Below are 17,234 nucleotides of genomic sequence, written 5' to 3'. Positions count from 1 at the left end.
TCTGAATGTTTTAATTCAGTTAAAAGAAATACAGCCATTTCTGACTTCACAGATTTCCTGAGTATGTGAACTGTAACACTTTATAGCCTGAAAATCCCATCATGAAGCAAAATACTAATACTAGTAGTTTACGCAACACCTTATGGTTCTCTTTCATTTAATGCTGACAACCCTATAAAGTAGGTACTATTACAGAGAAGGAAAGTACTTGCTAAGATCACATAACAGGTTGGCAAAACCAGAATTTAAATGTAGTGACACTGACTCTGGAACCTAGCTCTGGGGATTGTACCATAACCAACATAATTTTATAAAGGAATTAACTAATGGTATTGGTTACTAAAAATGAAGCTTAAAATGAGCATTAAAAATAAATACAGAAACACAACTACACCCACAAAATGCTTAAGAACCAAAGGGGGAAAAAAGCCATCAACAAGCTTATTGCTTACTGTGATCTTTCCCTTGCCCTGGAGAAGTACAAACACTTGCTTGAGGGGTAACAGGCATGAGAGCTTGGCGAATTGCTTTTTCCCAGCTCTGTGCTACGTCAAGTCCCACTCCAGTGGCAGCAAGAACAGGATTGTGAGAGCTGTCCCCACTGTTCTCGCCAACAAAGTATACCACAGTATCAGTGATGATTTCAAAACAGTGTGGGTTGCTGCCTTGTGAAATGTTCGTGAAATCTTGTGGGGAAGATATGCGAAGAATCTCTGAAAGTGGAATTTCCTGAAGCAAAAATTAAGCATTATAAAATATGAATACATCTTTTTTAAATTTTCAAATACACTAAACAATCAAAGATATGTGTTTCTAATGAATACCATTAAGACAAACACAAGTACGTGACACGTGGAACATACAGTCAAGTCTTAATGATGGTATCTGCTTTGAATGATCTGCATGTCCATCAATGCCAGAGGCAGAGCATGGGGTGTAATAATCAAGCTAGTGATTCAGGCCTGTAGCAGATCATTAGAATGAAAGGAAGGAAAGGATTTAGGAGGGCAATTGCCACTATACCCAACACTTGTCATTTCCCAGTTTTCATTGAATCAACTCAACAGCTACTACTCTACTGGCTGCTATCTGCAAGATACAGCCCCAAAGGAGTACGAAACAGAAATAACAGCAGCAAAAGAAGAAAGTCAGTGCTAAGTTATTCAAGCACTCCATTCTGGTTCTGTCCATAACTGTAACAATCATTTATGTTTAGTCCCCTTCCTAAAGCAAAAACCTTATTTTAAAAAACCTAACCAGCTCAAAGCAATTCATTAGTTCCTATACTTTTTCTTACTGATACAACTGCTACACTGACAATTTTGTTTGCTGTCAGTCTGTGACACGGCAAAATGTGAAGCAAGTCAAGCAAAGAGGACTATACAAAGGAAAAGAAGAGCCAAAAGAAGCATCTAAGAACTGGGGTCTAAGGTAAAATGGAAGATGGGAGAAATGCCGAATACCACATTTGCCTCTTCTGGACCGGCAATGATCATGGGACCTTCTTAACAGTCTAATCTAAATCATAGTATAGTCATCCCTCAGTATGCAAGGGGGATTGGTGCCAGGACTCCCCGTGGATACCAAAATCCACAGATGCTCAAGTCCATTGTATAAAATTGTTAGGCATCCACAGATATGGAGGACCATTTGGTACCCAGAAGAAAAGCAGCAGCAACCTGACAGGACAAAAACAAACACGCAACAAAAACAACCTTTGGTAGCAGGGCTGTTATGGGGGGTGAAATGGAGAGGTAGAGGACAGTTGCTTCAATAAGGAACTTAACAGTGACTTCTATAAACTACATTAGACACAGTTGTAATAGGTATAAGCCAATATAACAATTAATAAATATTTGGAAATATAGCTGGAAAACATACAGTATCTTAATGTACATATTTTTTTAAAGATGTGAAATCTTTACCTTATAATACTTGGATCCCGATTCGTTTTGAAACAATGTTAGACATTTGCTGTCCAGTCTCCAATAATGCCTCTTTCTCTATAAAGAGCATAAAACTGTGAGGTTCAAAAGTAATGATTCCTCCGAAGTGCCTGAACTTTCCTTTCCCTTTCATTTCTATCCATAAGTTTGTACTTTTGAATAGGTTTAAAATTCGTGAGGTTCAAAATTCAGAAAATTAAAAGAATATATAGTGAAAAGTATAGTTCCATCATCACTCCTATCTCACTCCCACCCTTACTCCAGGCAAGCAATGTTATTAGGTTTTGGGGATTCCTTTGCAAGAATCTTATGCATGCATATACAAACACATATGTATTGCACACACACAGATATGTAATTTACCTATAGGCTAAATTTCTAAAGGTTGGCTTACTGGGTCAAAAGATACATGCACATGTCATTTTACTTGACAGTGTTAAATTATCTGGCACAAGATTTGATCGAATTTACAGTCTCATCAGCAACATGCCTAACTTGCTCAAACCTTCACTAATGCAGCATGTTACTAGACTTTTTGATCTTTTGCTACACTGATAAATAAAAATTGGTATTTTGGTAAAATTTTAAATTGTATTTTTTATTAAAAATGAGATCAAGATCTTACATTTAAAAGTCATTTGTATTTCCTTGTCTGTGAATGTTCATATTCATTGCCCATTTTTCTATTGTATTCTGGTCTTTTTTTCCACTTGTTTAGAATATGAGTTGAAAATACTTTTTCCAGTTTGTCATTTGTCTTTGCTTTTGTTCTTTGCCATGCAGAATTTTTTTTTAAGTGTGTCTTTAAATCATTTTTTTAAATTAATACTTTACTTTTTTGGAGCAGTTTAAGGTTCACAGCAAATTAAGGGGAAGATACAGAGATTTCCGATATACTCCCTTGTCCCCACGCATGTGTAACCCTCCCCATCATGAACACCCCTCATCAGAGTGGCACATTTGTTACAACTGATAAACCTACACTGACACATCATAATCACAAAAGTCCAGTTTATATTATGGTTCACGCTTGGTATGGTACATTCTATGGGTTTGGACAAATGCATAATGACATGTATCTATCATCATGGTATCATATAGAGTATTCTCACTGCTCTAAAAATTCTGTGTTATGCCTATTCATACTTACAAGTCTCCACCCCTAACTGTGATCTTTTTACTGCCTCCATAGTTTTGCCTTTTCTAGAATGAATATCATATGGTTGGAATCATACAGTATGTAATCTTTTTACATTGGCTTCTTTCACTTAGTAATATACATTAAAGATTCCTCCATGTCTTTTCATGGCTTGATAGCTCATTGTTTTTTAGTGCTGAATAATATTCCATTGTTTGGATGTACCACAGTTTATTTATCCACTTACCTACTGAAGGACATTTATTACTTCCAGGTTTTGGGCAATTATTAAAAAAGCTACTATAAATATTCATATGCGGGTTTCTGTATGAACGTAAGTTTTTATCTCCTTTGGGTAAACAGCAAAGAGTACAACATATGGATCACATGGTAAAAGCATTTTAGTTTTGTAAGAAACTGCCAAACTGTCTTCAAAAGTTGGCAATACCATTTTGTGTTCCTACTAGCAGTCAAAGAAAGTTCCCGTTGCTCTAATCTTGCCAGCATTTAGTGTTCTCAGTGTTTAGGTTTTTCGCTATTCTAACAGGTGTGTAGTATGTCACTGTTTTAATTTGCATTTAATTGGCCTGATGACATGATGTGGAACATCTTTTCATATTCTTATTTGCCATCTAAGTATCTTCTATGGTGAGGTACGTGTTAAGGTCTTCGGCACACTTTTTAATCAGGTTATTTGTTTTCTTACTGTTGAATTTTAAGAGTTTTTTGTATATTTTGGAGAACAGTCTTTTATCAGATGTCTCTTTTGCAAATATTTTCTCCAAGTCTGTGGCTTGTCTTCTCAATCTTTTAACATTGTCTTTTGCCAAGCAGAAGTTTTTAATTGTAATGAATCCAGTGTTATCAATTATTTCTTTCATAGATTGTGCATTTGGTGTTAGACCACCAGACCCACTTTGAATCTCTACTGCTCTACCAGTTTATAAAAATAGTACATTAAATATCCTACCTTTGAAATATTCTTTACAAATGTAATGATAGTTCCAGTACTATGATATCTTAATATATATCTCATTCTCATTTTGATTTTAAAAATGCACAAAATAAAGCACATAACAAAGTTTCACTACCATAATAAAATGCCTGTGATTACTGACCAGGGTGTCCCTGCTGGTGTAATGGACCATCCACCCTTCCTTCACCATCGTGCTGCTCTTCCTCTTTGTGTGCTTGATGGATTGTACGACCCTCATTAGCGGAATATTATTGCTTGTTGATGGACTAAAAAATATTTTAAATTTATGACAAATATTTACAACTTCAACTTAAAAAATCATAAATACTGTAAGCTCATCAAGCCCTTTTAAAGATAATTAAGCTAAAATTCTTCACAATATCTTAGGAAACAAACAATGGCTTAAGAAGAAGAAAATCAATTAATCCTGTTATGATGATACATAGTTAATTTATAAAAGACTAAGATAATACTGTAAGTCATCATTATTTGTCATCACATTTTTTTGGAGGGTCACAAAACATAAGAAAACAATGAGGGACTTCTCTGATGGCGCAGTGGTTAAGAATCCGCCTGCCAATGCAGGGGACACGGGTTCAATCCCTGGTCCGGGAAGATCCCACATGCCGCGGAGCACCTAAGCCCATGCGCTACCATTACTGAGCCTGCGCTCTAGAGCCTGCAAGCCACAACTACTGAGCCCATGCACCACAACTACTGAAGCCCACAAGCCTAGAGCCCATGCTCCGCAACAAGAGAAGCCACCGCAGTGAGAAGCCTGCATACCGCAATGAAGAGTAGCCCCGGCTCGCCGCAACTAGAGGAAGCCTGCACACAGCAACGAAGACCCAACACAGCCAAAAATAAATAAATTTATTAAAAAAAGAAAAGAAAAGAAAAGAAAACAATGAATAGAGCAGAAAGAATCCTCCCTATTTGGAAAATCCGGAGCCTGGGAGAGGGTCTCATTTGGGATTGCGGCTAGAAATCTTCCTACCCTAGGCAGCATGATAGATTTTATCACAAAGTAGTATATCCTATAGGCTGTATCTATAAAAAACTGAATTTCTATAAACATAGGAAGATATTTAAGTCTTATAACCTGGTAGCATTTTTACAAAGTGCTAACAGTCAGATTAATTGTAATATGAAAACTGTCCCCAAATTCATCACCATCATCTTTGTGCAACATTCTCAGATATAGATTCTTACTGGTGTTTCCAACATCAGGTAATCTGCCTGTGTGAAGAAATTGGTTGCTTCAACTGATGGTTCAATTTTGGCACTTTGTGGTGGATGCTCTACAGCTAGATATTATATCTAGACTATATTTAAATAAAGCATTTTCCTCTTTAAGAAAACAGGATTCTCATACCTGCCCATCTTGAGTGGATAGCAAGAGTAATATAATTTATTTCAGAAAAATACTGTGGTACATGTAAAAGTATTAGGCACAATTTAACTGATTTTAAATTACATTTTAGGTCCCACTTAAAGAGATGTGGCTTGTTCTTTCTTAACAGAGCTCCTAGACTGACCCTGCATTTGGAAGTAGCCTGCAATCCTTACACACACGTTACCTGATTGTTTTAACAGCTTCTTCATCTCTTTCCACATCAAGATCAGACGGATCCAGGAAGAACATTTTATCTTCTGGGGGAGATGGTTCCTCTGTGTCATCCAAGCCCCGACTACCATCACTGTTCATGTCACTACTGTCAATATCCATTGGTATATCTGTATCTGTTCCCAGAGTAGAAGGTTCTGTCAAAGTTTTAAATGAATTCAGAATTTTATATTAATGGAATATCAATACACCTAAACAGAGACAATGTATTAAATGTGAAAAAAAGTTTTTAAATTCTTAAATGAAAATATAGAAAAATATTTTTATGATTCAGGATAAAGAAATATTTCTTAGGACAATATAAAATGTACAAACCATAAGGCAGAAAATTAATTTGATTGCACTACAATTTTAAATTTTGACATGCCGAAAGATACTAGAAGCAAAGTAAAAGATTAGCTAACACTATTACACATCTAGTCAATTGATTTTCTGCAAGGGTCTAAGACAATACAATGAAGAAAGAATAAATAGTCTGTTCAATATACGGTGCTAGGACAACTGGACATCTACATGCAAAAAAAATGAAATTGGAATTCTTCCTTAAACCAATTACAAAAATTAACTTAAAGTGGATCACAGACCTAAATGTAAGAGCTTAATCTATAAAACTCTTAGAAGAAAACATAGGAGTAAATTTTGTGACCTTGAGTTAGGCAAAGCCTTCTTAGATATACCACCAAAAACCTAAGTGACAAAAGAAAAAAATAAATAAATTGGACTTCATCAAAATTAAAAACTTCTCTGCTGAAAATGATACCTCAAGAAAGTGAAAAGATAGCACACAGTGTGGGAGAAAGCATTTTCAAATCATATATCAAATAAGGGACTTGTATCCAGAATACTTAAAGAACTCTTACAACTCAATAATAAAAAGATAAGTAACCTAGTTAAATGAGCAAAGGACGAGAATAGATATTTCTCCAAAGCAGATGTAAAAATGACCAATAAGTATATAAAAAGATATGCAATATCTGGGAAATGCAAATCAAAACAACGAGACATCACTCCATACTCACTAGGATGGCAATAATCAAAATGACAGACAATAACAAGTGGTGGCAAGGATACATAGAAATTAGAATCCTCATACACTGCTGGTGGGAATGTAAAATGGTACAGCTGCTTTGGAAAACAGTTTGGCAGTCTTCAAAATGTTATACACAGGGTTACCACATGACTCAACAATTCCACTACTGGCTATCTACCCAAGTGAAAGGAAAACATATGTACTCATCAGTACTCAAATGTTCATAGAAGCATTGTTCATAATAGCTCCAAAGGAGATACAACTCAAAGGACCATCGACTGACTGGTGAATGGATAAATAAAGTGTAGTCTATTCATGCAGAGGAATATTATTCATCAATAAAAAAAGAATGAAGTATTGATACATGTTACATGGATGAACCTTGAAAACATTATGCTAAATGAAAGAAACCAGTCACAAAAGACTACACATTGTATGATTCTATTTATATGAAATGTCTAGAATAGACAAACCTATAGAGATAAAAGCTGATTTAGGGTTGCCAGGGTTAATGGGGAAAAGTGGATGGGAAGTGACTACTAATAGGTATGGAGTTCTTTTCAGGATGATGAAAATGTTCTAAAATTAGACTGTAGTGATGGCTGCATAACTGTGAATAAACTAAATGTGTGAACTGTAAGGTATACAAATCATATCTCAATAAAGCTGACAAAGAATTAGTAGAATATATAGCATATGAACACGTAATTCATAGGGGAAAAACCCATAATTAACCAGTAAACATCTGAAAGATGCTCAAACTCGTTAATATAAAGACAAACGCACATTAAAATAAATAAAATAGTATTTCATATCCATTTGTCAAAAGGTAGAGAAGTACAAAAATACATGAACTAGATAAATCTAGAAAAGACTTTAATCATTGAAAAACTGCATCAATTCCGAGCAACTGAAATGAGAAAACCAATCATGCTCTGTCAATGGTGTTAAATAGTAACCACAGAAAACATGCCATAAGAGAAAATGTTAAATTCTTAAGGAGTTTGATTTCCACTCCTTATGCTTTTCTTCCTACAGAACTACTTACATTCAATTTTTACTAGTCATGTAAATGTTACGGAAAAATTATGCTGAAAGTTTAGTCATTACTCCTTCCTTCCAAAAAAGGTAATCACTTTCAGTGATATAATCTTGAAAAGAGAAAACAAACGAAACAAAAACAAAAAAAACAGTAAAAAGCAAAAATGTTTTGCTAATGATTATTTGATGGAGAAAGAGAAAGTGAGACAGTACATTAAGTTCTAAAAGACTATGGACTAAGAAACCAGACCATATGGGTTCAAATCCCAATTCTACCACTTATTGGTTGTATTTCTTGGGCAAGTTATTTAATTTAATGTTTTTGTGTCTAAGTTTACTCATCTGTAAGTCCTTATCTCAAAAGGTTGTTCTTAGGTTTAAGTGTCAATATATGTAAAGAGTTTAGAACAGTGCCTGGCATACAGTAAGCAGTCAATAAATACTAGAAATATGAAATAGTTCTAAGAACAACAGCAGGGTTATAAAATAAGTATTAAAGATAAAAGAGGATATGCAGCACCACTGGCCACATTAGACTACAAAGTGGTTAAAGGTAGGTGGTTAAAGGAAAGACGGAAAGGTATAATTAAAAGTATACCATTACTGATCTCCGTATTTTGCTTGATTATTAAATCAGAAAAAAGTCAAAGTTACAAAACAAAGTAAGCAAAATAAAATATGCAAATATAACCTTATACAAAGATAATACACAAAAGAATTGTGATCTTTTCTGGAAATTAAGAAAAGGACTTTTACCTCCATTGAAAGTAACCTCTCCAAGGCAGTCTCTCGGTACTTTTGATGCACATCGTTTATGGCAGTTGAATTTACAATCTAAAATAAAATATTCACCTTATTAATTTATATAAAAATGTCAGGCAGTATCAGAATATGGTTAAAGACTTTCTTTACTCACACACAGAATATTATTAATAATGATGATGAAATAAAGATTTCCTCTACTAAGAACTCAGGCTTTGGATTAAAGGTCTGGTTTCAAATTCTGACACCACCTCTTAAACAGTTGTTTAATCCCTCAGGGCTCAGTTTCTATATCTGTAAAATGAATACTACTTGTATTTATTCATAGTAAATACTAAGAATACTATTTATTTATTCATAGTAAAATATACTACTTGTATAACACTTCGCTAAAATGTTGCTGCAGCTCCATGTTTCCTTCCCTTACCTCACATTCTTCTTTCCACGTACCCCTTAAGAGTTTCTCAGGCTGATTAAATTCCTTTCCAAATATGTCAGGCACTTACTTTCAATTCCTAATTATTAGGACCTGGTGCATATGCAGAAAAGGGATTGCTATTCTACAACCATTTATTAGGAATTAGTAAGGGCTTTCCCATACAACCCTGTAAGGAAGGCCTGAGCTTCTCATGCACAAGGTCTCTTACCTGCATTACAAAATGGCTCTGTTCAGCCTGCAAGAACCTCAGAGCTGACTGCATTGCAGATCAGTGTCAGATCCCAACTGTACCATACTACTGTGTAACTCAGTGGTCCCCGACTGTGGCCATCAGACCAGCAGTAGCAGCATCATTTGAGAACTTGTTAGAAACACATGTTCTTGGGCCCTACCCCTAACATCTGTAACTCTGGGAGTGGGACTGAGAAATGTGTGCTTTAATGACTTCTTTAGTTAATACTAAAATTGAGACCCACTGCTATAACTACTGTCTAACACAACCTTCGAAATACTTCTACCAACAATAAATGGGTAAAAATAATTTCAAGTTCTGCTTTAGAATAATTCTGTAACCCCTGTGATTCAAGAAAATTCTGGGAATCATGCCAATAGCACAGGGTAAAGGTCATCACAAGAAAAAGCTCCATGAAATTAATATTTTGGTGGAGGATAAAACTTGCATTATATAGTAATGTCTTTAAAAATAAGAGACCCTAAGAAAATCATATATGATATTAATATTAATATCTTGCATACATCTTAAATAATTAGTTTTTTATCTCATGAGGTTTGCAAATTCTGAAAATAACAAGGTTTCCCTTTCCCTTTGAAATGTAGAGTCAAATCTGTGGCCCACCTGCAGCCCAGTATGTAGGTTAATGACAGGCATTTATACTTCTCTATATTCCTACCCACGTTTTTTTTTTTTTTTTTTTTTTTTTTTTTTTTTTTTTTTGTGGTATGCGGGCCTCTCACTGCTGTGGCCTCTCCCGCTGCGGAGCACAGGCTCCGGACGCGCAGGCTCAGCAGCCATGGCTCACGGGCCCAGCCGCTCCGCGGCATATGGGATCCTCCCAGACCGGGGCACGAACCCGTATCCCCTGCATCGGCAGGCGGACTCTCAACCACTGCGCCACCAGGGAGGCCCCCTACCCACGTTTTTATTAATTAGTTTATGCTTTTATTCTATATATGCTTATATAAGCTGCCTTGAAATTTTAACATAACAAAGTAGAAAATAAACAGATGAATAAATGAACTGCTGTTCTTAGAATTGTGTTTTCTTAAACGTTCCAGCATAACTGTTTTATCTTAACTATTTTTTTTCTTAGCTTGACAAGTGAATGAAAATGACTATTTTACTTTTTAAGTATCTTAATTCATATTACAAAAATACAAGGATCCATAAATTAAATTATGATTTTTTCATAGATAACTAAAATACTTAAAGAGAAATATAACCTGATACTTTCTGAACCAATATAAGCATAAAACATTATTCTTTTAGAGCTCTAAGAAGTTAAACTAATAACCCAGTGGTAGAGTTCATTGATTTTATTTCAAAATTCATTAATCTACATATTTATTTTAGTTCCTTTATAAAATACTGTATTTTTTTGCATGTGGTTTTAGAATGTTTCTGTTCTGCTCAGCAGAACGGTGTTATTTACTACCTTTACTAAAATTATCTGCTGGCTAGAATTTGTACATCTGTTCTTAATGTTCTTTCCCAAAACATTCCTTAGTGGCTGCTTGCCAATCCACTTTAGTGTTGATATTTTAAAGTATTAATTTATATATTAACTCATATTCAAAAGTAAGCTGTTGAAATAAAATTTCAACATTTAATTAAGCCTGCCTGATGGTTATTAAATATTGGCAACAAATGTACAACCTATTCTCTATTTGATATTATCCTATGTAGCCATATATTGCCAAGAAAAGTTTTCTTATATATTTAAGTTAAATTTACATATAATTATTTGATTCAACATTGTAAACAGGATTTATTGTTGCAAAGATCTCAACTCTAATGTTTTACCTAGATAAAACTAGGTAGTTCAATTCCACAAATAGTTCTATATAAAAAGTATAGTATCAAGAACTACTAAAATAATCACATGAAAAATAAGTACATAAGATTATAGACAGATTACTTATATCTTATCCTGGCTCAATGCCTTAAAACATATTTAAACTCTATTTTGGTTTCACATAGTTGTGTAGCACTGTTGAGAAGAAGATATGAGACAAAAAGATAAAAGCATCTTTAAAAAGCATTAAAACATTATGTAACTAGAGAAAAAAATTATTCCATTATTCTATTAAAAACCTAGTTCATTAAGAGATGTTTTTGGAATACTATGATAGTGTTCTGGGTTTGTATCCAAATACAGGTGGTCCCCATTACAACTCCACTGGCTTCTACTATAGTCTGACTATTTCAGTGTGATCACTGTCTGGAATGACAATTTTTGTACAGCTCCTTAGCTACGTAATTAGAATAAACAAAACAAAACAACAAAACACCTGTAATATGTTGGTGTGCGTGTGTGTGTATGAATATTTAATGGCAAGAGGAGGGCATTATTTTATATTTTGGGTAGTGTATGGCTCTGAAATTAGAAAGACTTAAGGTCAAATATTAGCTTATCTGCTTACTAACTGTTCCATATTGGCAAGTGATAAGCAGCCACACCTCAGATCCAAATTCTAGTTTCTGTTTATACTCTAATTTTTCTTTAGCACAGCTCCTGGTACAGAATACACATATTGCAGATACTAGTCGGTGCACGCAGGTGCATGCATATTAATTTTATCTTTCTTAAGTTAACTATGAGCCCAATTTACAGGTATTTGCTTAATGCTTCTGAAATGAAAATTATTTTAAACCTGTATTTGCTAACAAAAACAAGTATAAATTTTACTTAAGAAAAACATCCAATCCTACCTTTACACTGCATTCCTTGGCGAAAGAGGCCTTTCAGTAACCGCTTGCAGTACTGACATATTGTGGGACGGGTATAAGAGTGAACAGCAAATGTGTGTGGAACTTTTACCCTGCACATGACCATCTTTTCCATCCAAATCGGGCGACCACTCCAAGAAGGAATTCTCTTACTGGGTTCCTGGTGAACATGTGACTAAAACATAAGTAATTTCTATAAGTGTAAGTCGATATTAAAAACAAAGTATTAAGATCAGGGCTTGACCACAAGTCATTTATTTCAAACACTAAAGCCAAAAACCTAAAAATGTGCATCTCAGCAGTTTCCTCTGGAAGCTTAGCTTACCAACCCTTGAATGAGAAAGGTGAAGAATTTTTTTGCTATTATTTATGCTAGAAAAAAAAAGGATATTTTCATCCTCACATACATATATTCACTGATTAACTATTATTTCCAGGCACATATGACATTTTACAAATAAAAAACAGAACTTAAAATGAATTTATAACATGTTCAAATACCTTCAAAAACCTTACCAAGAAATTAATCACAGGAAAATTAAGTAAATTCAGAAAATGTTAGTGCTGCTCACACTGAGTTAACTGAATACAACGTCTGAAAACATTCTGAAACAAGCCTTAGTTTTTTCTAATTTATTTTAACAAATACTAAAACAAGCATGTGAAAATCTAAATTTAATTAATGATGATGATACAAACAATGGCAGATAAAAACTAAAACAACTTTCCCTTAGTAATTATGCTTTAGGAAGTTCCTTAATATTTTAAGTATTTTCCAATTATTTGGGTTTTTTCTCTTAGGTGAGCAAAAAGGAAAGTTAAAGGTGGTATTGGTTAAAATTTTTGTGTAATCTGAGGGATAAATGGATTATTTAACTATGAACCTTTCTATGTATACAAAGGAAATAATCAATTTAAATTATAGGTCAGATGAATATGGTTCATCGTTATTAATTCAACATTCACTGATTGTAACTGGCCAGGCTCTATATCAGAAATATGAAAATGAATACAGTCTATATTCTCAAGAACAAAATCCAAATACCTAACTACCACCTAGATGTATTACAGATTTTGTTGTAGCTGCTTGCATCTTCACTGCCAGAACTTCCATCCAGAACTGGTCATGTCTGTAACTCAGAGAAGCTGAGTCATGGTACATTGATATGTTCAACCACTAGAAGCAAAAGAAGCCAGAAAAAAACAAGAGATAGAGAAGTATACAGGAGAAATGAGGGGAGGAGAAAATAAAAGGCTTTTTTCAAAAAAGCCGGAAGAAGGAAAAAGAAAAGGACTGACCATTGGAGGAGAGCACTATAAACGTAACACAGACACAGCCTCTGACGGAGAGCTTTTCACTGAAGTGTAGCCAGGAATGTTCTAAAGAAAATTATGAAGCAGTTTAAGAAAAGTACAAAAAGATGGGACTTCCCTGGTGGCACAGTGGTTAAGAATCTGCCTGCCAATGCAGGGGACCCGGGTTCGAGTCCTGGTCCGGGAAGATCCCACATGCCGCGGAGCAACTAAGCCCGTGCGCCACAACGACTGAGCCTGCGCTCTAGAGCCCGCGAGCCACAACTACTGAAGCCCGCGCGCCTAGAGCCCGTGCTCCGCAACAAGAGAAGCCACCGCAATGAGAAGCCCAAGACCTGCAATGAAGAGTAGCCCCTGCTCGCTGCAACTAGACAAAGGCCGCACACAGCAATGAAGACCCAACACAGCCAAAAATAAATAAAAGAAAGAAAGAAAGAAAGAAAAAGAAAAGTACAAAAAGAATGTTAAAACACGAACCAAACTTACATACTTCAGCTAAGGTGTCCTGCTCTAGGGTGGCCCACCCCTCCTCCATTTACACACACCACCTTCAGCAAAAGGAGCACCACAGTGATTCTGCAGAGCTGATAAAGCAGCCAGTGGGAACTAGAAACAGGTGCTTTAAGCTTTTGCTCATCCCTGGCCCCCTAGTCTAGTGGTGACTCAACACTGTGCTTCTCTAGCTTCTGGTTCTACCACTTAGTTTGTCTCAAGTTTAAAACATATAACATGGAAAGGCTGATTTAGCCAGTTTTGCCTTTTGTCAGGTCCTGCTGGGATTGGGGTATCAGGGACATGGTACAGAGCATGTTTATAAGGAACTACTCAGGGGACTGTGGTTGTAGGAGCCACCCAATTTTTCATGTCTAGTACAAGTAGTAGTTATTTATGTTATTATCCCTATTTTATATATGAAAAAACAGGCTCAAAGGGATTAATACTACTAAAGCATTAGTATTAAAATCGAAACTTAGACCTGGGTCTTCTACATAGCAGTCCAGTGATTCTTTTTTTAATAAATTTATTTATTTTTTTATTTTTGGCTGTGTTGGGTCTTCGTTGCTGCGTGTGGGCTTTCTCTAGTTGCGGTGAGCAGGGGCTACTCTTCGTTGCAGTGCACAGGCTTCTCATTGCGGTGTCTTCTCTCGTTGTGGAGCACGGGCTCTAGGCGCACGGGCTTCAGTAGTGCGGCACGTAGACTCAGTAGTTGTGGGTCACAGGCTCTAGAGCACAGGCTCAGTAGTTGTGGTGCACGGGCTTAGTTGCTCCACAGCATGTGGGATCTTCCTGGACCAGGAATCGAACCCATGTCCCCTGCATTGGCAGGTGGATTCTCAACCACTGTGCCACCAGGGAAGCCCAGTCCAGTGATTCTTAACCTTTTCCCAATCCCAGCATATCTGGGCACATACTGCAATCTTAACCAGTAACAGTGGTTTACCGTCTATTTAGTGAGGAAGGCAGGAAAGGTACAGCAGACTTAACCAGAATTTGGAGGACAGAGAATGTTGGTAGAATTACCTAGAGCACTTGGTTAAAATGTGAGCACTCAGATGAGAGTAACTAGAATTGAGTGAAAGTTCTTTTCTTACGTTGCTTTAATGTCTCTCTTTACAAATTACTGCTTAGCTTAAATTCTTATTTCTTTCTTATTAATGTATAGCCAGAAATCTTCTAAAAGTAATTATTTCCACAGTGGGGGCTTAAACTAATTTTGGCTGAAGTATTGCTCACAAAAACTTCATAACAATATTGCCAACTCTCAATCATATAAAACAATAGGGCCTCCCTGGTGGCGCAGTGGTTGAGAGTCCGCCTGCTGATGCAGGGGATACGGGTTCGTGCCCCGGTCTGGGAGGATCCCATATGCCGCGGAGCGGCTGGGCCCGTGAGCCATGGCCGCTGAGCCTGCGCATCCAGAGCCTGTGCTCCGCAACGGGAGAGGCCACAACAGTGAGAGGCCCGCGTACCGCAAAAAAAAAAAAAAAAAAAAAAAAAAAAAAAAAAAAAAAAAAAAAAAAAAAACAATAAAGGCAATAAAAGCATTTAAAGGGGGCAATTCCCCAATTATATATATTTGAGTTTGGAACATTATTTAATGAAAGAAATATCTCTACTTTTACGTGTACACTTAGGCCCAGGAGTTTCTTTCTACTTTGATTCTGTCCTATCCCCTCAGGAATTTTCCCAAATGGGGAACTCCCTGGTGTCCAGTGGTTAGGACTCTGCGCTTTCACTGCTGAGGGCGTGGGTTTGATCCCTGGTCGAGAACTAAGATACCACAAGCTGTGCGGCACGGCCAAAAAAAAAAAAAAACTTCCCAAATGCACTGCAATGAACATTAATCTCTCTCATCTCCAAACAGCCATCACTCAATTCTGGTTTCTCTAATCTCAGGGGTTCCATTTTAACCAAATGCAATGAACAGTCTATCTTCTTCTGCCTCTCCATCTCTTTACTTGATTCCCTTTAGACTGACTTCAGAAACTAACAGAAGCTGCCTTCTTACGTGTAAACGATGACAACCCCAGAGTCGGATTCAAAGGCTTCTACTCCAGCTGGCCTTTTCTTATCTAGTAGTCAATGAAGTTTAATATCTTGACTCCTTAGAAACTTTTCCTCGTGCCTTACGTACGAAATCAGGATAACAGCTATACCTTCCAGGACAGGGGTGAGGTTTACACAGAAAAGCTAAGTGAAGCAGCCAGCGTGAAGACTGGCACCTGAGAAATGATGAGGCTCTTACTGTGCAGCCACTTAGAGTTAGTTCTTCTCTAAACTTGGTTCAGATTCAGGTTCAGATTGCTCCCATCTCCGCACTGCTATCTCCTTCATTCCTTTAGAGTATACTCTTTTACCACTCTTTCTTCCCTCTGATTTTCCTCCATGAGCTCTCAGCTCTTCCCTTACTGTACCTTATTCATAATTTTGAGACTGCATGCTTGGACTGACAAATGTAACCTTGAGACATTCCTCTCTACAATTTCTACTTGTTCTAAAATACTCTGCACTATCTAACCAATTCAAACAAGTCACTCTACTTCTCATATTTCCCTAAAGAAGTTTCATCTTTGGGATAAAATATAAATGAATGAATAATACATTATTCATCTGCTCTGTCCTGCCATTTCCTAATCTCGCGATACTCAGTGGGTATGGCTGACACACCAGTATCATTTGTGGGGTTCTCAAAACAACGTGCATTCATCCTACAGTTCCCAATCTTAGCTAAGTTTCTTGTGCAGTTTGTGTACAAAATGTATTAACTTTTCTATTACCAATCTTCCCCCAGGCTTTTGTATGTTTGTAATAACTCTTTGCTCTCAGCTCCTAATGCTACAACATTCTTCTTCTACTTTAAAAATCTCATAGTAGGGCTACGCAATATGGAAATATGGGATTTTTGTGAAAGAATTTCAGCCTTTACTCCAGTGCCTCGGTTTAGCAAAATCTTGTGACGAGGGTGTCAAGACAACAGCCCAAAGACTTGATTTTGCCATTAATATACAGAAGACCAAAGGGGTTATAGAAATAACTAAATGTTAAGACTGTAATCTATGGATGGAAGTCATTTTAAGTAGTACCAAATGAATAGGTGGTTATTTCTTTCTTCCCTGATCTACTACATTTACCCTTGAGGGGTACAAGATATGAGGAAAAGTCATTGATTTACAAATAATCAGATCTGGGTTGAATTCTAATATTGCTTACTAATTTGCTCTGTGACTTCAGTCAAGTCACTTGACTGTTCTGAGTCCCAGCGGTCTCATGGTATAGAGATCTAATATACCTCACTGGAATATTAAGGATCAGTGATCAGTGGTGTCACTCAAACACTCATTCATTTATGAGTGAGTACCCACTAAAGTACAAGGTATGGTGCTGGGCATGATGGGGCAAACAAAGACATGAGTATTGTCCTCTCTAAATAGATAATAAACTCCAAACACTATGATATTAAGGTAGAATGCTATACACACCATTAGGGAGATT

General features: G+C 36.3%; 1 protein-coding gene across 2 annotated transcripts in view; it reads right to left on the bottom strand.

Moving 5' to 3' along the window:
* PRKD3 (protein kinase D3) overlaps positions 1-17,234 on the bottom strand; it is a gene marked incomplete at its 5' end in the record, with an annotated part of 73,282 nt that overhangs the window by 17,143 nt on the left and 38,905 nt on the right. For both annotated transcript variants that reach the window (XM_079721475.1, XM_079721476.1), the window contains 6 exons: positions 453-729; positions 1,926-2,003; positions 4,203-4,326; positions 5,641-5,824; positions 8,515-8,592; positions 11,910-12,102. In XM_079721475.1, coding sequence (XP_079577601.1) covers positions 453-729; positions 1,926-2,003; positions 4,203-4,326; positions 5,641-5,824; positions 8,515-8,592; positions 11,910-12,102 — 934 coding nt within the window. The remainder of the gene's footprint in view (positions 1-452; positions 730-1,925; positions 2,004-4,202; positions 4,327-5,640; positions 5,825-8,514; positions 8,593-11,909; positions 12,103-17,234) is intronic.

The sequence above is a fragment of the Hyperoodon ampullatus genome (assembly GCF_949752795.1).
Source record: "Hyperoodon ampullatus genome assembly, chromosome: 15".
Taxonomy (NCBI): Eukaryota; Metazoa; Chordata; class Mammalia; order Artiodactyla; family Ziphiidae; genus Hyperoodon; species Hyperoodon ampullatus.
This window is presented reverse-complemented; position numbering and strand designations above follow the sequence as displayed.